At 53.8% G+C, this 25,040-nt stretch overlaps 1 protein-coding gene across 1 annotated transcript in view; it reads left to right on the forward strand.

Annotated features, from left to right (window-relative positions):
* ATP2C2 (ATPase secretory pathway Ca2+ transporting 2) overlaps positions 1-23,715 on the forward strand; it is a gene marked incomplete at its 5' end in the record, with an annotated part of 73,080 nt that extends 49,365 nt beyond the window's left edge. The window contains 17 exons of the mRNA XM_082676385.1: positions 1,658-1,724; positions 7,879-8,003; positions 8,152-8,249; positions 8,854-8,955; positions 10,106-10,195; positions 11,126-11,227; positions 12,970-13,126; positions 14,421-14,591; positions 15,374-15,471; positions 15,568-15,618; positions 17,382-17,548; positions 17,993-18,061; positions 18,138-18,254; positions 19,457-19,604; positions 21,785-21,883; positions 21,971-22,112; positions 23,574-23,715. Of these exons, the coding sequence (XP_082532511.1) occupies positions 1,658-1,724; positions 7,879-8,003; positions 8,152-8,249; positions 8,854-8,955; positions 10,106-10,195; positions 11,126-11,227; positions 12,970-13,126; positions 14,421-14,591; positions 15,374-15,471; positions 15,568-15,618; positions 17,382-17,548; positions 17,993-18,061; positions 18,138-18,254; positions 19,457-19,604; positions 21,785-21,883; positions 21,971-22,112; positions 23,574-23,692 (1,922 nt within the window). The 3' untranslated portion in view covers positions 23,693-23,715. The remainder of the gene's footprint in view (positions 1-1,657; positions 1,725-7,878; positions 8,004-8,151; positions 8,250-8,853; positions 8,956-10,105; positions 10,196-11,125; positions 11,228-12,969; positions 13,127-14,420; positions 14,592-15,373; positions 15,472-15,567; positions 15,619-17,381; positions 17,549-17,992; positions 18,062-18,137; positions 18,255-19,456; positions 19,605-21,784; positions 21,884-21,970; positions 22,113-23,573) is intronic.
* Between the last annotated feature and the right edge of the window lie 1,325 nt (positions 23,716-25,040).

Below are 25,040 nucleotides of genomic sequence, written 5' to 3' on the forward strand. Positions count from 1 at the left end.
AGGAGATTCAGGGGAACAGCGAGCTCCAGCGGAAAGCGGTGTTTGCCCCTTTCCATGGTATCAGTAGTCACAGCCGCCCATTTCAAGCTACCAGTGCGAAGTTACTGAACGTGGATTTGGGAAGAAATGAGCACAGTCAGCTCTTGTGAGCCCCTGGGGAACAAGCTCAGCCTCCTACTGCAGGGAGGCCCCCAGGGTAGGGGCGGGTCCTGGTGGGTGCGACCTGCACCTATTTTTAATAGAGTTCCCTCCCACCCAGTCTTTTGCAACTGGGTTCATTTGGATGGCAGCTAAGATTTTATTTGACTACTGAAGCCTGTTGCTAATCATAGTATGAAAATACGGACTTCCCTGGTGGTGCAGCGGTTAAGAATCCGCCTGCCAATGCAGGGGACACGGGTTGAAGCCCTAGTCCGGGAAGATCCCACATGCCGCGGAGCAACAAAGCCTGTGCGCCACAACTACTGAGCCTGCGCTCTAGAGCCCCCGAGCCACAGCTACTGAAGCCCGCGCGCCTTGAGCCCGTGTTCCGCAACAAGAGAAGCCACCGCGATGAAAGCCACCGCACCGCAATGAAGACCCAACGCAGCCAAAAATAAATAAATTAATTAGAAAGATACATAGTATGAAAATAGCCCCTAATAAATCAGCTCTTCTGACCCCCGTACTCCAACACACACGCACACACGCACACACGCACACCGCTACTACCCAGCAGAAAGCTTGCGCTGACTCCCCTTTCCCTGCAAAACAAAGCTAGTGCTTTTCAGCAAATCTCCCAGGACGTGTCAACAGGCGACTCCTCTCACCTCACACATTTTTCCCTTCACCTGTCTGGTAACCGTGGCCCCAGCAGTTCACGACTGGGTGCTACTGTGGGCCAGGAGCCGTGCTAAGCACTCCAAGTGCATTGTCACATCTTACATCCTGAAACAAGTCCTTGAGGAAGACATGGTCATTGTACCCACTTTGCAGGTGAGGAAACTGAGGTCACGCCTGGCGGCCCCTGAACTTTTCCCCATTGTCAGAACGTCTCAGCACTTTCACGGGTCCCAGCAACTCATGCCACTCCTGTGCCTGGAGGGTCCGTCTCTGACTGACTGTGTGTCCCATGCATAGCACAGTGCCTGGCGTTTAGAAGACGTTGGGTCAACGATTGACGAAGGAGAAAAATGGAAAAAGGAATGTATTTAATCATGAACACGCAGGATAAAGTCAGTCAAGAGACAGCGGCCAATCTGTGCATCACGGGAGCACAGCAGACACCTTGGGGCAAGTCCTGGGGGCGTGCAGCCCATGGGAACTTGTGGAATAATACAGAAATGTTGACAACAGCCCCAAATAAACTGGTTGGCTGTTTCTTTTACTTGAGCTGGCTTGATCTTCTCCTGAAAAAGTAAAGCCATCCTCTTTTTCGTAGGCAGGGGAGTTGTTTCTTAAAAAGAAAAAGGGGAGAGGTGGCACGTGTTTGAGGTTATTCATAACCGTCCTGTGTCTATATTACTGGAAACTCTTTAAGGAAATGAGTTTGGAATGCCTTCGTCCTTTGGAGGACATACTCGTGCGTGCGCGTGTGTGTGTGCGTGTGTGTGTGTGTGTGCACGTGTGTGCGTGTGTGTGTGTACATACATACGTGTATGTTTTTATCTCCTCCCAGGCCTGATCATGTTCACGGGCTGGCTGCAAGGGAAGCATCTCCTCAGCATGTTCACCATCGGGGTCAGGTAAGGGCGCTGGGCCATCCCCCCCCTCGTCTGTGTACAAGAGAAGGTGGGGAGATGGGGGGCATAAATGGCATGGGGAAGATGCAGCCCTTCCCCCTAAGCCACAGTCTCCCCGTAGCACACTGTCTGGCAGGTGGGTGCCCAGCGAATGTCTGCAAAAGGAAGGAAAGCTGACGATTCGGAGTCCCTGTCACTGTCCCCCTGGCCCGTGGGTCTGGGTCTTCCTGGCTGAGCGCAGACTCCAGAGCCAGCCAACCCACGTTTAGATTCTGCCTTTGCCACTTGCTAGCCATGCGACCCCGGCCCAGCGTCTTCATTTACTGGTCCTTCTTTTCCTCCTCTGTAAATGGGTGTGATGTCAGCCCTCCGAGGGGCGCGGTGAGGATGCCCCGGGTGCCCTGCGCAGGTGCCTGCGGCCACGCGGAACGCGCAGTGGGTGCGTGTTCTCATTACGCACTTGGAACTCGGCCCTTGATTTAAGGAGGCAGCTGCAGGAGAGGACAGAGACCGTGTAGCCGAGGCCGCACGGCTGACTGCAGGGCTGGGGATCGGGGCCCTGACTTTAAGCCCCGGGAAACTGCCCTTCCCCGACCTGGTGGTGCTCGTCAGTGACCGCCCCACCCTGGGTCCCAGTGGAGAAGCAGAGGCAGACAGAAGGCAGGCTCTGTGCAGGGGCGTGAAGTTGCCACAGCTTTTCCACGGCTGCTCGGGGACACGGGGTGCTGGGGATTGTCCCTAATGGGGCATGTCCCAGCGGAAGGGCAGCCGGTAATCCGGGACGTGGAGGACCCACGTCAGGCCCCTCATGGTTTCCTCAGGGTGACGCCCCCTTGTGTTGTTGTCTGTAAGACGGTCAGGTGTTACGTGGAAGATTAATGTCGGTGAGCGAAAATACATACTTAGTACCTCAAACCCACAATGTAAACAAACTTAGGTGCCCGTCAAGTAGTGAACAGATAAACAGCGTACAGGGGAATACTATTCAGCCACGAGAAGGAGGGAAGCCAGTGGGGGAAGGGTAAGCTGGCAGGAAGTGAGAGAGTGGCACGGACATATATACACCACCAAATGTAAAATAGCTAGCTAGTGGGAAACAGGTGCATAGCACAGGGAGATCAGCTCGGTGCTTTGTGACCTCCTAGAGGGGTGGGATGGGGGGGTGGGAGGGAGACGCAAGAGGGAGGGGATATGGGGACATATGTATACGTACAGCTGACTCACTTTGTTGTACAGCAGAAACTAACACAACATTGTAAAGCAATTATACTCCAATAAAGATATTAAAAAAAAAAAGAGTGAAGCACTGACACGTGCTACGGTGTGGATGCCATAGAAACATGAGGCTAGGAGAAGGAGACCAGACAGAAATGGCCACATGCCATGTGACTTGGTCTCTATGAAATGCCCCAAACACGCAGATCCATACGGACGGAACGTAGATTAGTGGCTGCCAGGGACTGGGGTCGGGGAACGAGGAGGGACCCCAGCAGTGATGCGGTTTCTTCTGGGGGTGATGAAAAGGCTCTAAAGTGATTGTAGTGATAGGTATACAACTCTGCATATAAAACCACTGAATTAGATACTTTGAAAGGGCGAATCTTACGGTACGTGAATGACATCTCAATAAAGAAAACATAAAGCAGGTAATTAGGAAAGCTGTTATTACAGGGATCCTTGGATCCTTTCTAATTTATATATAAAAAGTGAACTGTTTGCAGACAGCCACGTTGTAACTGTCATTACAGTAAATTACAGTGACGCGCCTCACCATGGCTCGGGGCATCCCAGTGTAGGACGGAGGCTGCGGGGAGCTGCTTCCCACAGGGCCAGCCAGCGTGGGCAGGAGAACCTTGCGTTAGGGGGTTGAGTGTACACGTCTCTGGTACAGAGTCAAGTCTGTCTGTGTAGAAATGAGTGGACACCATTACCTGGCAATTAGCAATAGAAGAAATTCAAATGCAGGTCTTGTAAAATTCCAAATGCCTCCCTTTTTAAAATTGAAGTATAGTTGATTTACAATGTTGTGTTAATTTCTGCTGTACAGCAAAGTGATTCAGTTGTACATATATATATACATTCTTTCAACTGCGTCATTGCCCTGTGTCAGTGCCCTGTGTGCATTGAGAGGCAGGCCAGCAAAATCCACCTGCGGGCAGGTGTGTACCTATTATTCCGTGACTATTTTGTGACTGAATGGAAACTGGAAAAGTCTGTGTCTGGTTTTAGAAGCTCTGCCATTCCTTAACAAACAAAATCTCATTAATGCCAACTCCTGGGGACATGAAAAAGGAAAAGGAAAAGTTGGTTTAAAGACTATTATGCAGTTAGAATATTATGTGACAAAAACCATAAAAGCAAGATACAAATGGCAAACATTTGGAAAACGCCACCTCAGACTAATTCTGAGTATAAACGAAAAGATACCCTAACAGCAATTGTCTTTAGGTTTTCATTTATATAAGCTATAAATAAATGGATTGATACCAGGGCTTGGGTCTTCCCCCCAAACTCTTTGGGACCATGAAGATCAGGCCATTGTGCTGTACAGATGTTCCTGCTGGATTTCAGGTCTTTTCCCTGAAACACACCCGGATCATCATCGTCACATTTGGGTGGTGGCCACAGCAGACAGCTTGCAGAGCTCTAGATACAGAGCCCAACGCGTTCTTTTGAGTGGACGAGGTCATGATCTCAAGTGGAGCGGGGGTTTCCTGACTTTATATCCTGAGCTACGTGCCGTGAATGGTATAAAGGAAAATAGGACCCAGAGCTTTCATTGGCCGTTTATCCTTCCGTGTCAGTGTCGGAGTGTTGACCAGCTAGGTGAGGCGGTTCTAGAATCTTCGAGAACGTGAAGGGGGCGCAGCCAGGGTCTGCTGATGCCGAGTGGAGTGGGGGGAAGGACTCGGGAGGAGCAGGTGACCTCGCTCATCGAGGCACAGCTCCGAGAGGCAGGCCGGTCTCCGTTTCACAGATGGAGACGCTGAGGGTTAGGCCGACACATCTGCCTGCAGTTACAGGATCAGGGAGTGGAGGAGACAGACTGCAGACCGCACGATTCTGATCCAAAGCCAGGGTCCGGCTCAGTGCCCCTGGCCACCTCCCGGGCAGGGCGGGGACTCTCCCTACCCTCCCCGGCCATGGCGCTTGGTTTGCTTATTTGCCCCACACATGTTTCTTGAGCACCTGTTTACTATGTACTTGCATCGTCCAGTGCTGATGGAGCTGGACCACACGGAGTCTGCAGGCTGGTGGGGAAAGTAAACGTGAACAATTTAAGTGAATGTTAGCAAAATAATCACAACTTATGATCAAAGCTACAAAGGAAACGATGGTTGAGAGAGATTAAAAGGGAGGTGGGAAGGGATGTGGCCGGAAAAGGGGGCCGGGAGAGGCTTCTCTGAGGAGTTGAAGCTGGAGAGATGTTGCTAAGGGTGGGCAGGGCGTTCAGGCAGGGGAATGACAGGGGCAAAGGCGCGGAGGCGGAGTGAGCCTAGCGCATCTGTGGAAGCAGCGGGGAGGCTGTGGTCGGGCTGGGTGATAAGACCAGACGGTAGATGACAGGGCTGATCACGCGGAAACTCATGGGCCCCTTTTTCTCTGAATTCTAATCACATCCTCAGAACCCTTCTCAGCACGCTGTGCCAGGCCATCTCTACTATTCTTTTGGAGCAGAGAGATGAAAAGTGTTGGCCATTCTTGGAATGGTGATGGGAGGTGTGAACCCTGGCTTGCTCTGAGGAGGGAGGGGGGAAGAGGGAACAGGGCAGTGGGCAGCTGGCTGCACTGTGGACGGTGGAGTCTGAGGTGAGGGCAGGGCCTCCCGCAAGAGGAGGACGCCGTAGAGCAGGGGGTCTTGGACTTGACCGTAACTAACCTCACCATACAAGGGTCCCTGGGAGAGCTTGTCCCACACAGATTGCCGGGGCTCTGACAGTGGGTCTGGGGGGAGGGCCCGAGATTCTGCATTCCTAACATGCTCCCCAGGGATGGGATGCTGCCGGTTCAGGAAGCATCAGTCTGAGCAGTGAGGCCATGGCTACAATTACCCTAGTCAGGGCTCCAGCAAGAGGTGGGGCTAGGGAAGAAGGTGGAGCCCCAGAAAGAAGGCTCAGGTGACTGGGTCTTCAGAGGTAGGGGGTGGTGGCAGAGGGTGGAGCCTCAGCCAGGAGGGTCTCCCAGAAAAAGCAGAGCTCTCAGAGGCCATGATGCATGAGAACCTCCCCCAAATAAGGATGCGTTCCATCCCATCTTGTAAACCACAGAAAGTTCCATGAGGCAAAAAGACTGTTAACTATTTCCAGGTCAGTAAGAGAAAAGGCTCCTGTGTCCACCGCATCCCTACTTCCCCAAGGTCATTTCTGATTTCGTGTCTAACAGCCCCTTTCATCTCTCTCATCCCACTCGGTCCATGGGAAACTTGCAATTGAAAGAAAACTGACTGTGGTCATTTCACTTGTGACTTTGAAAGGATGAGGTTCTTCAGTTTTTAGCAGAAGAAAATCACTCAACACCTCTCAGTCATAAGGTAGAAATGGCAGGATAGCTGGTGAGGAAGAGATTCTCCAAAATAAATAGCAAGAGAATCATTCTTTTAGAAACTTTATCCTACTTCCCTGTGCCTTGAGCGACATTCAAGATGACCCAAGGTCTACTTGCTTTTCCTGGTCTATTCTAATCTTTATTAGTTTGCCAATTACTTTTTTATTATTATGAAAACATCCAGGCACACACAATGCCCTTCTCATGCCATGTAGGAGGAAAGTGCCCGTGAGAACCCTTTGCAAATGTTTGCTTAGCTGGCCTTGTCAGCCTGTGCCATAAAACCAGGGAAACCTTCTTGCCGTCACCGTAGAAACCGGGCACAGTCCCTTGACCAAATTCCGTCACCTTGGTTTATATAACTTACCCCTGAATGCTCCATGGCCTCCAGGTGAAAGGCCGCCGTTCATATACCGTATTTCTTTGATTCTAAGACACACATTCTTTTTCACCTTCTACCTTCTCTGAAGTCAGACTGCTTCTCACAAGTGAGGTGATAAGAAAGCATTCCGGCACCGTTAATGGGCAGTATGTTTTTAGAGGTGCGCAGGATAATGGTGCCCTTCCCAATCAGCAGCGCCTTAGATCTGATGAAATACGGTAGCCATGCGTGGCTTCGGTTCATCCTCGGCGGCGGCAGCGGCGGGGCTTTCTGATTATTAAGCAACCTATGTAGAGCGCTCACTGTGTGCTAGGCCAGGGTGGGTCCAGGCTCTTGCACTTGCCATGTGTTCACTCATTCCTGTGTGTTCACTCAGCAAATATTTACTGACTACCTGCGGGACTGTGCTCTGCAAAGGGTGAACCACGCTGGGGCTTGGCACGGTAATGCTCACCCCACAGCTCTGCACAGTCTGCCCCGCACTCCCTCCCCCATCGGCCTGAGGTCACTGGCAAGACACAAACCCTGCCCACAGGAAGGGGATCCTGTGCTCAGTCCCAATGCAGATTCCCAAGGGAGGAGCTCATTGGTTCAGCTGGAGTCACATGTTCTTCTCTAACCCAATCAACGTTGGCTGTGGGAGGGCGGGGCCCCGTGGTACAGAAAGAGTGGTGGGGGGTGGGGGGCGTCCTAAGCAGATGAGCAGATAGCACAACAGCCTGCTTAGGCAAAGGCCTCGCCGTGTCACTTCACCTCCCCCAACTTTCATTTCCTTGTGTGGTTTTCTCACAGCAAATGTCTAAACCATTAGACCAATTTAGAGTAAAATTCAAGGGACCCAGGGAGGACCCTCTAAACCTAATAATTCCGCTTCCCACTTAGTGCCTGATTCCGGAGATTGCTTTCATAGGGCCCAAGACTTTTGTCTCTAATAGATGACAACAATTTAAATGCAAAAGCACTTAAATAGGCAAAACAAGGGACAGACTAATTCACACTAAAGTGTGGATGTCTGGTAGGAAAGCAGGGTTTCGCAGCGGGAAAGCTCAGCGCAATGGATGCTGAAGGAGGAGGCAGGTGTGTCATGGGATTGGCAGCAGAGAACAGAGCAGAGAAGGTGGGGGAACCACGGACAAGCTTCACCGGGTAAACATGCTGCCAACGCCAGGTGCGATGCACGTCATCGTTAAGTGCGTGCTCGAGGTGATCCGCCTGGCCTTTTCGATCCAGCCTGGCTGTGGCCGCCATTCCCGAGGGTCTGCCCATCGTCGTCACAGTGACGCTGGTCCTGGGAGTGCTGCGGATGGCCAGGAAGCGAGTCATTGTGAAGAAGCTGCCGATCGTGGAGACTTTAGGTGAGGGAACCCAGCTGGTTGGATTCTTACGAATTGGACTGCGTGGGCGTTTTAGTGCCGTGCTGATTCTACCTGGGTGTTTCCTAAGCCTGAGAGTTGGTGGTGACAACTTCTTGTTCCTATAAACTCTGGTGTCTTCTTGTGCCAGGTTGCTGCAATGTCATCTGTTCTGATAAGACGGGGACTCTGACTGCCAATGAAATGACTGTCACCCAACTTGTGACGTCGGACGGGCTCCACGCCGAGGTGAGCCTGTGTGAATTTATAAGGTTCAAGTCCAGGTTGTGCCCTGCCAGACCCCTTCCTTCCCAGAGAAAGCACACGGAGTCTTCCGGAGAACAGTAAGGAAGAAGCAAATATGGGTTATTGGACAATCTCCTTGCTACCAGTAGCAGCAAGGAACACGACTGGTGGAAGGCAGCCACCCTCTGGCTGGCAGAGGATGTCCACATTGGATGGATGTTCACATTGTCCGTGCTTCCTGTCATATCACAGCCACAGAGTAATCGCAGCAGAGATTACTGCCAAGGCTACGATATTTGCTACCGGCTCTACAAGAGCGAGCTTGCCCGCCCCGGTTCTAGAACATAAGCACCCTTGTATGCTAATATTTGGTTTTCATAACCATAATTTTTACCGGCTGAAGAATGCCGTTGCATTTTACTGAAGCACGGCACTTGGTGAGGTGTCTGATGAATACGTAATCCTGCGGGGGACACTTCACGCTTGGAGACGTGTTCGTGGTGGGACCGTGTCCTTAGGGATGGATCCCCAGAAAGGGATAGGGGTCAACCGGGGAAGCGTCTTTTTGCCTCCTAGTGACACCCCGTTTTTTGCCTTTGCCCTGTAGGTCAGCGGAGTTGGCTACAACGGCCAAGGGACTGTCTGTCTTTTACCCTCAAAGGAAGTCATTAAGCAGTTTTCCAACATCTCAGTGGGGAAATTAGTGGAGGTAAGTGTCAAAAGCGCCACCGTGAAAGTAAACATGCATTTAAAACAGAGCTAATGGGGACTCTCTCCAGAAAGAGAGGCAGCAGTTGGACCAGCTGGTTCTCGGTGATGACTGGGCCACGGCCCAGGGGTCAGGTTGTCACGGTGGCCCAGATACAGATGGAAATATGGGACGTAAGGGAAGAGCTGGGATCCCCTTCCTCCCCCCTTGCTTGCTGGACAGGGAAGGGGCTCCGTGAATGTTGGGAAACAAGCACGGGATGAACGCTGCCTGTTGTGACCATCAGTACTTGTAACGTGAGCCATACCTGTCCTCGCAGGAGCTCACGTCCCCTCCCCACAGGAAGTTTGACCACCATCCTCTCCGCGCAGGTCCCACCTCCACGGTGACAATTAACAGAGCCCTGAGAGGGCCGCCCCATTATCTCAGTTGTGCAGATTAAGAAACAGGAGCTCGGGACTTCCCTGGCGGACCAGTGGTTAAGACGCAGCGCTCCCAATGCAGGGGGCACACGTTCGGTCCCTGGTTGGAGAACTAAGATACGGCATGCTGGCATGCACAGCGCCGGCCAAAAAAAAAACGGGGGCCCAGAGAGGTAGCGTGAGTGCCCAAGGTCCCCCAGTGAGTGGGAGGGAGCCGGGATTCACCCCCGTGCTCTTTTTGTCTATTTGTTTGTACTTCTCTTTTTTCAGTTATTATTTTAAATTGAGATGTAGGTCGCACACCACAGAATTCACCCTTTTAAAGTGTACAGTTCAGTGGGTTTTAGTATATTCACAAGGTTGGGCAGCCCTCACCGCTATCTAATTCCAGGATGCTTCGTCGCCCCAATCAGAAACCCCGTCCCCATTAGCAGGCACTGGCCATCACCCCACACGCGTGACCCCCCAGTCTGCCTGCCTCCCCACTGTAGTTCCTCGTGACAGCTGTGTGACGACCCACATTCAGCAGAGTCAGTGAATATTAATCGTGTGGGTTTTGAGACTGATGTATTTTGAAGAGTAAACTTGTCCCTGGCCCCCATGCCAGCCCCAGCTCTGAAAATGGGTGCAGCGTTCAGGCACCTTTTCACGTGCCTGAGTAAGCCCGGAACCCCGGCGGGTGCAGCTCCAAATACTAACAAACGACCTTCGGACACCGCTCCTTCCAGGCAGGCTGTGTCGCCAACAACGCCACCATCAGAAAGAACGCCATGATGGGGCAGCCCACGGAGGGCGCCTTGGTGGCCCTGGCAATGAAGGTAGGAGGTCTGTGACGTCTGCGTGGGGAATTCCTTCTCTCGGAGCTACACTGGCAGCACAATTCGAGGTCCTGTCTGAGTGAGGGAGGTCCTCACGTGGCCTTGTCCTCTTCTTGGAAGGACACCGGTCATGCCATCGTGGGCTCCCCCAACAACCTCATCTTAACTTCGTTACACCTCCAAAGACCCTATTTCCAAATCAGATCCTGTTCGCAGGCACTGGGGAATTACACCTTCCGTAAGTCTTTGAGGGACACAGTGCAACCGATGACACTCCCCTAAACATCCCCTTTTTAGATGTTTTTTCCCTAATCACTCCCCCCATGGGATTTTAATACTGCAGATGTTACGGAAAGACCCAAACGAACTTTTTTGTCAGCCCAATAGTATGTATCTGTTCCTGTACTGTATGGGTGTCTGTGCTTTATACATAAAGGAGATTTTTTTCACCCCCTAAGAACCCATTTTCACCCCTTGGGGGGCGATGGGATGCACGGGTTAGGATTGGTTTACAACTGGGGAAACCAAGGCTCAGAGCTGTCAAGGAACTGGCCTGAAAGCATCAAAGAGCGAGTGAATGTGAGGCCTGGCAGGGACCCCAGGTGGTGACCGCAGGCGCCCCACTTCCCAGGGCTCCTTTTGCCGCCTCTTCAAGTCTGAAACATTCGTCCCGGCAAGAAACCCCACAGGGTTCCAGCTAGACGCTGTGACAGAGGCCATCAGGCTCTGCCCCTGGGACAAGAGAAAAGAGAGATTGATTTCTTTTCCCGTGGGACGTTTGAAAGCAAATGGCTTTTCTCTGTGTGCTAAACACGTGGATTTCTCATCTGCCTGAGGTGGTTTGAATAATGAATCATTTAAAGGGACTGAGCTTTGCATAGAGATTGGTTTAGGATGACTCACTGAAAACGTCCCATTTTATTTTCCTAGATGGGCTTAAGTGATATTAAAGATTCATACATGCGAAAAAAAGAGATTCCATTCAGTTCGGAACAGAAGTGGATGGCGGTTCAATGCAGCCCCAGGAATGAGGTGAGTCTGCCTCTCTGCCCCTTTCCAGCAAAGCAAAATGCAGACGTCAGAAGAGTTTAAAGTTCCTGGCTACTTCTGTGAGCTTCCAAATACGTGAAAGTATAAACCTTTGATTACCTCGGGTCCTCTTCTGAGATTGTCATCTGAATCTCTGGTTCTCAAAGTGGGGTCCCTGAACCCGCAGACGCATCACCTTGGAATTTGTTTGAAATGCAGATTCTCAGGTTCTACCCCAGACCCACTGACTCAGAAATTCCAGGGCTGGGACCCGGTCATCTGTGTCTGCCGGGGATTCTGATGCAAGTTCACGTGTGAGACTCGCCTACAGTACGATGACTGAGTAATTACCACTGCAGTGACTGCATGTCCCTACTGATGACACTGACCCCACTGCTAACTTAGGGTCCTTTATTCCCATCCCTGTGCTGAGTTCTTTACACACATGACCTCACGTAACTGTCCTAACGGGGGAACGAGCCTCCATCCTGAAGGGGGATCCAGGACACACACCCCAGCATCCACCATAGATGGTGCGGACGGTGGGCTCACACGTGTGTGCACGCATAGGTTCTAGGCCACCTGGGGAACAGGTACCGAATTCCTACTAGCTGTGCCTGGGTGGGGGGATTCAGCCGTTTTTCCCCCCCTTTTTTCTTTTTAAATTTTCTGTAGCTTTTCAGATTTTCTACAATGAAGAAACTTTTTTTTTTTAAGAGATTTTTATCGCCTTCTTCCTTTTTCTCCAAACTTTCTGCTCTTTCTGGAATATGTCACGTCTTACCCATGCTGAGATTTCCCGTCTCGTTCACAGTGGCGGGTACCTCGGCCAGCTTATCCCAGCTCTTTGCCCTGAGTGGACAGGCCTATAAATTCCGGGTGCTTAAGAGGGGATTTGGATTTTTTTTTTTTTATGTTTTAATACCTTCAAATCTTATTTTCCCCCCAAAGGCAATGGTAATATATTTTCATTGAAAAAAATTATAGAAATGTAACTTCAAAAACGCAAGCTCACGACAATTCTGCCCCTCTTTTCTCCCTCCCCACTCCCCACCCGTGCTGACACCCCTTAGCAGTCAGAGATAGAGTGTTCCAGGTTCTAAATGTGCGAATGCAACACGGGGGGTAGTAGTTTCAAAAGAAGGCCATGCCGTATACAGTGTGTGTAATTTGCTCTCTTCCCTGAAGTGCTGTCTTGGACAGCTTTCCGTGTCAGTTTGCACAGGCTCACTCGCTGCCCACTGCGAGCAGGAAGGTGCTGTGCTCGTGCCGGGGTTACAGCGTGACCCACACTGACAAGGCACCTGGCGCTTACGGTCTCTCTCAGGGAGACGGCGCTTCACAAATGCACAGGAAACGGGTCAGCTGCTCATTTGGGTTCATTCTTATGGGCCAAGTTCATGGTGCCTGCCTTGCTTGAAAGCCTCCCTGAAATAGACATCTAGGGGTCAGTCACACACTTAAAGACACAGCAATGGCTGGGTATGACCAGTTCGTGAAACGTGCAGATGCTCTGAGTGACATTAACCAGGGAGCCCGATGTAGGGCAGGCCTGGGTTGGGTCAGAGATCGGTATTCCATCACATGGATTTCCTGTAACTTCTCTAACCTGTCCTGTATTGGTGAACAGTGACGGTCCGGGGTAAATAACCCCGCCGTGAACATCTCTGTGTGGATGAGGTGACGGTCACCAAGAGCTGAAGTAGCCAGTGTCAGCCCATTTTTTTCCTTTTGTCTTTTCCAAGGAGCAGGAAGACATCTACTTCATGAAGGGGGCCTTCGAGGAAGTGATTCGTTACTGTACCATGTACAACCATGGGGGTATCCCCCTGCCGCTGACGCCCCAGCAGCGAGCCTTCTGCCAGCAGGAGGAGAAGAGGATGGGGTCACTTGGCCTGCGGGGTCAGTGCCTGTGGTCCCAGCCCCAAGCTCTAAGTTTGCACCTAACACTGACTTCTCAAGTGTATTGACGCAGGGTCCCGAGTCAACGCAGTGATGATCAGAGTCGTGTCAGGCAGGATGCGAATGCAAGCAAAGCCAGGGTGGACTCTCTTGGACAGATGAAAGATAGGGAGACCCCCACCCATCTCAGCTGCCAGACGATACCCGTTATCCCAGACGCAGCTCACGCGTGCAAGGAGAGGTTCTGAGTTTTCTAAGACAGGTGGACAGGCCGCCCCTGAAACGATGATTTTCCCGACTGGTCGTCCTGCTCACGGCTCGCTGTCAGGAGAACCCAAAGCTCTTGTAAATTAATACAGACATTTCATTCCCTGGCCATTTCCAATTTTCTGCACCAGGGCCAACGCCTTCCCCGATGGGCTGAACATTAAACCTCACGTTTCCCGTAGTGTCATATGTCAGCCTGTCCGTTTTCGGAGAAAATGTCTGAAAACACTCTGGAACACGTGTATTCCCTCAGGGGAAAGTGAGAAGCGTTGGCTTCCTGTATTGGTTTCAGTTGGCCTAGTTTTCCCCTTCAAGGGACAGTAATTATAAACTGACGAGCCTATAAGGTGAGGACATGTCAGGACAGAGCTGAGCTTGGCAGGGCAGGGAGGGTTGCTTTGAGAAAGGGGGGAATGGTACCCGCATCGCTGGCGCACCCCCCTGCATCACTGGTACAGTGTCATGACTGAGGGGTCACAGCTGGAACTTGTTGGCCATAGCTCCCCTCCAGTATCAGTAAGGTCAGTTCTCACACCACCCCCTCTCAGAGCACCTGTCCCCAAGAGCCGGGTCTGGCTTCTGTGCCCCTGAAACAGAGTCCTCTGACCCGTGTTGCCTCCTGCACGTTTTTCTTGACCTTGGTAGCTGTCGCCCCCAGTCTGCTGGCAATGACAGAGGAGGGCAGAGCAATGACAGATAGGCCATCCGAAATGTGCCCTTATGTGCTAGCCCACAGGTGTGCTCGTGGCCACTCCCCGTGGGGACTGTACCACCAGCAGACAGAGGCCCATCTCCCGCTGGGCAGGTTGTTGCTACTTCCCTTGCTCTCCATCGTGGGTGAGCCGTCAACAGCCGCTGCCCTGCACGGGCCTGACGACCATCGGAAAGATCATCCCTCCCCTTTGTGGTCCAGGGACTTAGTGCCCAAGCCCCTCGCGGACAGAAGAGAGTCTGGGACACAGTGGGGCTGGGGCTGACTGGGGACGAAAATCTTCTGAACCTTCTGTGGGTCTTGCTCTGTCCGCAGTGCTGGCCCTGGCTTCTGGGCCTGAGCTGGGGGAGCTGACGTTCCTGGGTCTCATCGGAATCATCGACCCTCCGAGGGCTGGCGTGGAGGAAGCGGTCCACGTTCTCTCTGATTCGGGCTTGTCCGTGAAAATGATAACGGGAGATGCTCTGGAGACGGCCTTGGCGATAGGTAACCAGGGAATGGGGTGGAGGGTGAGGGTCGCTGCCACTGCTTACTCCTCGAGGGACCTGGTCAGGAGAGCTCACGCCTACCTTCCACGTGCTTGGAAGAGACTCTGAGGTTCGAGGACCAGCATCCCACCTTCCGAGTGGGTGTTTGTCTCTAAAATGTTGGCAGGTTCTCCCAAAGAGGAAAAGACCTCGTGTGCACCAAGAACCTTCTCTGCCCTGGGGCCTTCCATCCATGATCTCACCTCATCTCCACAGGCAGCATCACTGCCAGTGCACACTTCCAGTCTGGCTTCTGCCAGCAGCGGTGGGCCCTTGGCAAATCATTGAGCCACTCTGACCCTCAGGCTTTTCATCAGCAGAGGGCTAGCAACCTTCCTCCTCCTACTCTTTTTATTACTGTTAGCACGGTTGCCACACCTTGGGTTTCTTCCCCCTCTGTCTTGAGGCAGCCTGGCACCATGGAAAGATCACAGACTCTGGAATCAGACAGAAAGAACCATGTCAGTTCCAGGATTAGCACTTACTAGCCCTATGACCTTGGGAAAGTCACCGCTCTCTGTTTCCTCATCTTTAGAGTGGGGATAAGAGGCCTTGGTTGCCAGTTCATTCTGTGGATGGAATTAAGGTCAGATACCATAGCAGGGGCTCTCTCATTGGGCCCACCGTGGTTTTGTTTTTCCCTGTGGCCAAGGCGGGGCCTGATGTCAGGTAGGTGGAGTGAGGGGCAAGTGCAGGGACCACAGTCTCAGGCCCTCAGAAGGGACTGTCCACACCTTGCAGGAAGAAACATCGGCCTGTGCAACGGGAAGCTGAGCGCCATGTCCGGGGAAGAGGTGGAAAGCGCCGAGCAGGGCGAGCTGGCCGAGCGCGTCGGGAAGGTGGGGCCCTCCCGAGGCTCGCCGCCGAGGGGCACGGGGTGAAGGTGCCACCTCCTCATTCACTGATGCCCGGCCCTCTCCCGTCTCCGTGTCCAGGTGTCTGTCTTCTTCAGGACCAGCCCAAAGCACAAACTCAAAATCATCAAGGTCAGTTGTGTGCCTCTCTGGTCCCTCAGGGCACAGCCCAGGGCGGTGGCGGCTCTGCTCACAAGGTGGTCCAGGGCCCAGCGGTGGCCGCCTCCTCTGCACTGGCCTCTGGGGAGGGAAGAACTGGGGGCCCCGTGCCACGTGTACCAAAAGCGGGGAGCGGGAATTGGGTGGTGCAAAGGGAGAAGCGCAGAGGCCAGCCTTCGTTAGTCGGGTGCTCCTTGGCGTATTCCTGTATTTAACTCCAGGCCTTAGTTTCCTCATCTGTAAAATGGGGATAATATGAATGACAGAATGACACCAGCTAATTCACAAGGCAGGAGAGGACGAAACGAAGCCAGGGGGCTTTCCTGGCTGTCCAGTGGTTAAGGCTCCACGCTTCCAATGTAGCGGGTGCGGGTTCAATCCCTGGTCAGGGAACTACGATCCCACTTGGGATCGGCCAAAAAAAAAAAAAGAAAGAAACGAAGCTGGGCCTGTGAAGCCCTTGGCCGCCGCCTGGCCCACCGCAGGTGCCTTCTGATGGCGCATCAAAAACGAAACGACTAGAACGAGAGACTCCTGTGTGGTTCCCACACGTGGATGCTTTGAAAAGTTGTTCTTTAACACTTGTGTTTTTTCTTTTGTGTCATTTTGGGGTTTTTTAGTTCTACAGAGTAAACCTCTGTGCCAGTCATTCCTCAAAGAAAATATTAATCCTTATTGGGTACCACATGGATTCAGGGGACGAGCTGATTATTATTAATGGTTGTTGACTGAAAAAGAAAGCACACCGTGAGAGTTGTGAGTTAAGTTTTATTGGGGGCAAAATGAGGACTACAGGGTTTCCCTGAAGGTGGCGCAGTGGTTGAGAGTCCGCCTGCCGATGCAGGGGACACGGGTTCGTGCCCCGGTCTGGGAGGATCCCACATGCCGCGGAGCGGCTGGGCCCATGAGCCACGGCCACTGAGCCTGCGCGTCCGGAGCCTGTGCTCCTCCGCAACGGGAGAGGCCACGGCAGTGAGAGGCCCGCGTACTGCAAAAAAAAAAAAAAAAAGAGAGAGAACTACAGCTGGGGAGACAGCGTCTCAGCTCTGAGGGGCTCTGAGGGGCCACTCCGAAGAGGTAGGGGTGGGCTATGTAGGTGACTCCAGTGAAGGCGGTACCAGCAGGCATGCACGTGCTTTGGCAGAAGGCTGCTCCTGGCCACGAGGAGCAGACGTCTCTGTTAGTGATTTTAGTGCTTTTCTAGATACGAAAAGTTGTACGCATCTGGGCGCATAAAATCTGCTCCTGGAAACAGCTAACCATCTGAGGCTTGTTCTGCCAGTTCTTCCCTCGTTCCCGATCTCCGCCCTGAACCCCTTTCAGCGGGTGTGGAAGGTCAGCGGCTGCAGTGGCCAGTGACTTCGACCTTGTAGAACCAGACGGCAAGCGACAGTTTTTAGCTGGCGTGGTGACGGATAACACATTCACGCCTGCGCTCGGTGCCGGGCACTGTTCCCTCTGTGTTCTTAGTTTAGGGTTCACAACAGCCCTGATAAGGAGAGACCGTGCTCCCACTCTGCAGATAGAGAAGCTGAGGTTAGGTTCAGGGCTTGCCCAGTGCCCACAGCTCATACGGGGGGAACTGGGATTCAGACCCGGGCCAGCTGACCCCAGTGCCCTCTAGAGAGGGGCCTTTGCCGTGGACCACTCTGTGTGAGAGGCGGGGCAGGAGGAGGGAAGGATCTGGAAGGAAGGTCCTCAGGCTGCAGGCCTCCACTGGCCTCCTCTTTCCAAAGGCTTTGCAGGAGTCGGGGGCGATCGTGGCCATGACGGGGGACGGGGTGAACGACGCGGTCGCCCTGAAGTCGGCGGACATCGGGATTGCCATGGGGCGGACAGGGACGGACGTCAGCAAGGAGGCCGCCAACATGATCCTGGTGGACGACGACTTCTCAGCCATCATGTAATTTGCTCTTTAGGTGTTTCTTTGGTGGCAAAAATGCCTGGGGTGGCAGCCGCCTCCTCTGCTGTGGTGGATGTACACGGTGTCCCCAGGCCCACTCCCCCCATGGAAAGCAGGGCCACGGGGGCTCCGTCTCCTTGGTGGGTCACCGAGGGGCAGGGGGCACTTCGGGAGCCTTGGGTGAGGGCTGGGGTCCCAGGGCTCGGACGAGAGAATGGTCTACAGTCTTTGGACAGAAGGGCGATCGTGGCTTGGCGACCAGCCCCCAGTGGCTGAAGGCACCTGTTAGGACATGAGCATCCTCTACCGGTGATTCCCCGAGAATGCCAGCAAGGAGAATCGTGACCTCTGCTGACACCGTCGCTTCCTTTAGCAGGTGACGGAGCTGGCTGACCCTTCTCTCCCGGCCGCCTTGGTGAATAAATGCTTTCTCCTCTCTTGCAGGAATGCGGTGGAGGAAGGCAAGGGGATTTTTCATAACATCAAGAACTTTGTCCGATTTCAGCTGAGCACGTAAGTCGACGCCGGCGTCCCCCCACGTGCCAGGTCTGGGAGCAGCTCGTGACAGTGCCCTGTGTGTGCCCTGCAGGAGCATCTCGGCCTTGAGCCTCATCACTCTGTCCACCGTGTGCAACCTGCCCAGCCCCCTCAATGCCATGCAGATCCTGTGGATCAACATCATCATGGATGGGCCGCCGGCGCAGAGGTAAGGCAGTGGGCTGGCGGGAGCGTGCAGGGGAGATGGCGAGGGGAATGCACCAGGCGCAGGAGGAGGCGTCTGGTGGGCGGGCAGGGGGACGACCGAACTTTCTGCTCCTCTGCCTGGAATGCTCTCCCTGAGCTACCTGCATGGCTCGAGCCCTCTCTTCATTCAGGTCACTGCCTCCAAGAAGTCCTCCCTGATTTCTCTAGCAGCAGCCTCCTCTCTCCCAGTCACCTTACCCTGCTTTATTTTTGTCCAGAGGGGAACATATTTCCTTGTTTATCTGGTCATAATCCATCTTCCCTTTAGGACGTCAGCTTCCTGGGGCAAGGCTTTTTTGTTCCCTGTAGGATCCCCGACTCCTATAATGGTGCCCGGCACACACCAGGTGCTCAGGACGTTATTGGCTGGGTGAATGAGGAGGGAGCGTGAGGCTAACGGAATGAATGCTGCAGGAGGAAGGATGGGCTCTGGAGGCAGGGAGGCCGATGTGAGCAAGCAAGGCATCTCCCTGTGTCTGAGCACATAGCGGTGTTGCTCTCGGTGCAGCTGAATTGTTAGTTATTAATCTAATCACCACCAGTGATGGCTTTGCTCCCCCCACCACGCCCAGCGAGAGGGCCACCTCTTATACGTGCTCTCCCTGGGAACGGGGCCATGAGCAAAGCTGGACCCAGCCGTATCTGCCCAGCGTGGGCATCCCCCAGCCTGCTCCCTCCTGGGTGCCCCACACCGTCCACTGCGGGCCTGGCCCCGATCCCGCTGCCTTGGAGTTGGCTGAAGGCAGGACCCCTCAGTTGCTGGGGGGCTCTTCCGTGGGCAGGGCCTGGATCCCATTTCTCCAGGCCAGCGGGGATGAGGCCAGGCCTGAGCTGGGGGCGGGGGTCTCCGAGGTGATGGGGAACAACCGGGCGCCATTCAGGACCACGTGGTCGGCCACAGGCATGGTCTTCTCTCACCGCACTCATGGCTGGGGATGCAGGAGGGCGGGGGAGCTGCCAGGCTGCCGGTGGGGTCCAGGCTGTGGCGGCGGAGCAGAGGACGTGAGGCAGGAGGGGCCGGGGACAGCCTGGAGGCACTGCCCACGCCCGTCCAGGCCTTCACTGTGGACCCTTGTGCGTCACTTTGCCGGTGGCCTCGCGCATTTAACCACTGCACGTCTTTTCAGTGGTTTAGTTCAAAGCGTCCGGTTTTGTTCCGAGCAGCTTGGGGGTAGAGCCGGTGGACAGGGACACCCTCAGGCAGCCGCCACGGAACGTCAAGGACGTGATACTCGGCAGAGCCCTCATCCTGAAGATCCTCCTGTCGGCCGCCACCATCATCAGCGGGACCCTCTTCATCTTCTGGAAAGAGGTGGGGGAGTCCTCATGGGCTTGGCCAGCGGGTCTGTGTGGTCGCGGACGCGGGGCAGGGGTGTGGTCCCGGCCCCCAGGGGTGCAGGCGCTGTGGCTGGGGGAGACAAACACACGTGCAGGGGAGGGGGCAGCAGAGGGTGGGGAGGGACTGCGAGCTGACGCTGCAGAGGTGGGACCGGGCGGAAGGGAGGTGAGGCCTCACAGGCAGAGAAAAGGCGGCAGGTTTTTTCCTAAACGGGACACAGTGCCTCTCCTGCTTTGTATTATCCCCAGGAAACAATCTGACATCTAGTAAAAGAAACTCCTGTCTTATTCTCAGGAGGTGACTGTTTGGGAGATCTTTTTTTTTTTTTTTTTTTTTTTGCGGTACGTGGGCCTGTCACCGCTGCGGCCTCTCCCGTTGTGGAGCGCAGGCTCAGCGGCCATGGCTCACGGGCCCAGCCGCTCCGCGGCACGTGGGATCCTCCCGGACCGGGGCACGAACCCGTGTCCCCATCGGCAGGCGGACTCTCAACCACTGCGCCACCAGGGAAGCCCGAGATCTTATTTTTTATTTACTTTTTATTTTATATTGGGGTGGAGTTGATTTACAATGTTGTGTTAGTTTCAGGTGTACAGCAAGGTAATTCAGGTATACATATATACGTATCCATTCTTTTTCAGAATCTTTTTCCTTATAGGTTATTACAGAATACTGAGTTCCCTGTGCTACCCAGTAGGTCCTTGTTGATTATTTACATGTAGTAGTGTGTATAAATTAATCCCAAACTCCCAATCTATCTTCCCTGCCAACGATTCCCCTTTAGTAACCATAAGTTTGTTTTCAAAGTCTGTGAGTCTGTTTTGTAAATAAGTTCATTTGTATCATTTTTTTTAGATTCCACATATAAGTGATAGCATATAGTTGTCTTTGGCTTACTTCACTTAGTATGATAAGCTCCAGGTCCATCCATGTTGCTGCAAGGAGCATTATTCCACTCTTTTTTCTGGCTGAGTAATATTCCATTGTGTGTATGTACCACCTCCTCTTTACGCATTCCTCTGTTGACGGACGTTGAGGCTGCGTCCATGTTTTGGCTTTTGTAAGTAGTGCTGCTGTGAACATAGGGGTGCAGGTATCTTTTCAAATTATAGCTTTGTCTGGGTAATTCGATTTTTAGTTTTTTAAGGAACCTCCCTACTGTTCTCCATAGTGGCTCTACCAGTTTACATTCCCACCAACAGTGTAGGAAGGTTCCCTTTTCTCCACACCCTCTCCAGCATTTATTGTTGTAGGCTTTTAGATGATGGCCATTCTGACCGGTGTGGGGTGTTCTCTCTTACAGTTTTGGTTTGCATTTCTCTAATAATTAGTGATGTTGAGCATCTTTTCATGCACTTTTTGGCCACCTGTATGTCTTCTCTGGAGAAATGTCTGTTTAGATCTTCTGCCCCTTTTTTGACTGGGTTGTTCTGTTGATGTTGAGCTGTATGAGCTGTTTATATATTTTGGAGATTAAGCCGTTGTCAGTTGCCTCGTTTGCAAATATTGTCTCCCATTCTGTGGGTCGTCTTTTATTTTCATTACTCTAGGAGGTGGATCAAAGAAGATATTTCTCTGATTTATGTCCGAGTGTTCTGCCTGTGTTTTCCTCTAGGGGTTTTATAGTGTCTGGCCTTCCATTTAGGTCTTTCATCCATCTGGAGTTTATTTCTGTGTATGGTTAGGGAGTGTTCTAATTTCATTGTCTTCCATGTAGCTGTCCAGTTTTCCCAACACCACTCACTGAAGAGGCTGTCTGTTCTCACTGTAGGGGCTCTTCGTATGCGTCACCTTTCCATGGCCTGCAGGTTCAGACAGCCCCTGTGCTGACATGGCCAGGGAGCTAGATAGAGAATTAGGCAGGTGATCGTCTAGGCGTTTAAACCCCAGCTCGCCCATGTGCGGGAGGCGGGATGGGGCACCGGACAGCCCCCAGCTCTGTTTTTCTCAGGTGTTCCCCACACCACCCCCGAGGAGCAGCAGGGCTCTTGCATCCTCAACGGCCCGGAAGGTGGAAGAGGCCCCGCGTTTGTCCAGCGCGTGTGCTCAGCCAGGCGGGAGAGAGAGGCACAGATCTGTCAGCTCTCACACAGGGGTCCTGAGGATGGGGTCCCCGCCTCCCCTACACCTTCTCACCCTGTGCACTCGTGTTCCAGATGCCCGAAGACAAGGCAAGCACCCCACGTACCACAACCATGACCTTCACCTGTTTCGTGCTCTTTGACCTCTTCAACGCCTTGACCTGCCGCTCCCAGGTGAGCCCCCACGGCCCCGGCTCACGCTTTTCCGGCCCGCGTCTCTAGGCGGCTCCTGTGCCCCAACTGTGACCTTCTTCTCCGCAGACCAAGCTGATATCCGAGATCGGCTTCCTCAGGAACCGCACCTTCCTCTACTCTGTGCTCGGGTCTGTCCTGGGGCAGCTAGCGGTGATATACCTGCCGCCCCTGCAGAAGGTCTTCCAGACGGAGAACCTGGGGGCGCTCGGTGAGTGGGAGGGGTCACCCGGGACCGCAGCCGTCCTCGCCGCATGCACGGGGCAGCTGCAGACCTTTCTGGGCCGTGAAGTCCCCGCATGGGGCCTTCCTGTCCCCAAAGGACTGGGCTCGTTCCTGGACATCTGCACTGGGTAGGAGGGGGCGATGTGATGGGGGGAGTGGAGAAGGCGGCAAACACGGGGGTACCTCCTAGGAGTCAAGGGAGGGCACAGGGGTCTCAACGTCCCGGCCTACCCCCTCCCCGCCCCACAGCAGGAGGCTCAGAGCAGGGACGGCGAGGCCCAGGGGCAGCGCCAGGATGGACCACAGTCTAGGCTCAGCCTGTGATGTGCTGCCCCAGCTTAGGAGTGAGTTTACCCTGTTGGGGGTTTTAACAGGGCCTGTGTCACTGGGACCCGCTTACCTGGAGGCAGGAGTGGGCCAGCAAGCACTTCCTGCTGAAAGGGCCACATGCGATGACCACAGCTCTCTGGGCCCCAAGCACACATGCCACGTGGGGCACCCCGGGGACTGCCCTGCATCTTCAGCAGGCTTCTCTTCGGAAGCTGCGCCGGGTGGCTTGGCCTCCTGTGCCTGAAACGGTGGTGACGGGGACCAGAAGTGAGAGGAGGGGGCCTGGAGAGCAGCAGTGCAGGGAGAGCACCAGGGTGACCGCCGACCCAGCTTTCCGTCGGCAATCCCAGACCCCACCGGGGAGCCAGAGGGTGAGGGGGCTGGGGAGGCAGCCCCCCAGGGCAGCCTCCAAGGCAGAGCACAGTGCGGGGTACCTCCCAGGATCATGAAATGCTCAGCAGCGTCCGAGGTGGTGGAGACAAGGGCACTGAAAACCTTTGGGCAAGACTGGGAACCCCCAGCTTCTCCTTCCCCAAAATCTAAAAAGCAGGGTCCCTGAGGGTACGGAGAAAGGAAAAAAACCTAAAAATGTTTTTTTACAGATGTCTCCATCCACTGGGAATTCAGGAAGCTTCCCAAGTCTAAAGGAAGTGCAGGGCCTGTGCCGGGCACCATGTCCGTCACACACCGTTGACAGCAGGGAGCCCAGAAAAGGCTCGGGGAGAATGTAGGGGTCAGAACTAGCCGGAATTGGGCAGGACTGGGAGCCTGAGCCGTGGCCGGGGCGTCTGCCCAAGCAAGGGTCTCCTTACAGCTGAGGCTTGCAGCCTGCCCACCCCCCAGCTCTGAGCTGCCTGCAAAGACCAGCTGGTCCTGGTGGAGCTGGCTCTGCAGCGTTTTGGATGCTGGGCTGGGGAAATCTCTGCCCCATCAGGACAGTGGAAAGTCTGGTCCTCGGCTCCCGGGTCCCGGCCCCTCGCCTCTGTGACTCAGAACGAACCAAGCACGGAGAACGGAACTCCGCGGCCCCCTGGGCTCCAGTGCTGGGCAGCACAGGGCTGGGGACCAGAGGGGCCAGCTTGCACTCTGACCTTTTTCTCTCTTCACCTGTTGGCAGATCTATTGCTTTTAACTGGATTGGCCTCCTCCGTGTTCATTTTGTCAGAGCTCTTCAAACTATGTGAAAAATTCTGCTCCAGAGCCCAGAAAGCCCAGATCCACCAGGAAGATGTATAGTGGACCCCGACCCATGTAAAATTCCCCTAAATCTATATTTTTATGTGACTGTGGCCCTCCCCCTGCCCCGCCTCTTCCGAGAGGTGCTTTCAGGACACCGTGGCGTCAGGTCACTCACCTGGCTATTCCTGGGAAACCGGCGGGGAGCTTGGGCTCAGCCTTGCGTCCATCCACCACTGTGTCCCACCAGGCCCTGGGACAGTGAAGGACCTGCACAGAAACACCTCACTATTTATTAAATCACAATGATTTTTATTAACCACGTCTGGCTACATATCTGTGCCATAGCTTGATGCCGTGCAGCCCCTGGTAGGATGGGAAGGTGGGGGCAGGGGAGAGGGCAGGACCCAGGCTTCTGGTCGCACTGCCCAACTGAGGCCCCCTCTCATCATCCGTAAAAGGGGGGCTTTCGGTATTTTTAATGATGATTATTTTGATGGATTTAATCAGCCCTTTCCTACACGTGGCCGGGTGGGAAACGCACAACCTCAAGTTCATGACCACGTATGTGGCAAGAGGCAGTCACATCCTGAACAGGCTAAGCAAAGGCCTCTGCTTTTGAGGCTGAACAAGACGTGGCCTTGCCCTCCAGAATCAGGAACCCGAATATGTCCCCCCAGCCTGAGGCTTCTTTCCCACTGGCCCCAGGGCTGTTCTTAACACGTGTCCGCCCTTCCAGCTGAAAGATGGCAGAGCAGGGATGTCTGTGGCCAGGCGAATACCACCACGGAGAACCAGAAATGCAACTCCATCTTTCATGAAATGAGGCCACAGCTATAACCCGCCCCTCCCCCCACCCCCGACGCAGGGCTTTCCAGAGAAATCCAACCAACAGGATGGAGAGGAGAGAAAGAGAAGGACGGTTGTGTTAAGAAGTTGGCTTACGTGACTGTCGGGGCCAGGGAGTCCGACATTTCCAGCGCTGGCCGACAGGCTGGAGACTCAGGAAGGAGTTGGTACGGCAGGGCTCGGGTCTGGGTTCCTTTCTTATCGGGGACCTCAGTCTGCTAGCTTTCAACTGATTGGATGAGGCCCTCCCACATGATGAAGGTCATCTGCTTCATTTGGAGTCTACTGGTTGAAATGTTAATCACATCTAAAAAATCCCAGAGACATCTAGGCACCATGGCCTAGCCAAACTGACACACAAAAGTGAATCACTACACCCAGCCACAGGAGCTGTGAGACAGGCTGCCCCGGGTGGTAACACCCAGGCCAGACAGGGCGAAGAAGGTCAAAGTGGACCCCTGAAGCTCCCAGGCAAAGCCCACGTTCCTCCAAAGTAAGATTCACAGCCTCACTAGGCTCCTTGGCCCCTAGTGACAGCAGAGCTGAATGAGGAGACACA

The sequence above is a fragment of the Grampus griseus genome (assembly GCF_964374135.1).
Source record: "Grampus griseus genome assembly, chromosome: 19".
NCBI lineage: Eukaryota > Metazoa > Chordata > Mammalia > Artiodactyla > Delphinidae > Grampus > Grampus griseus.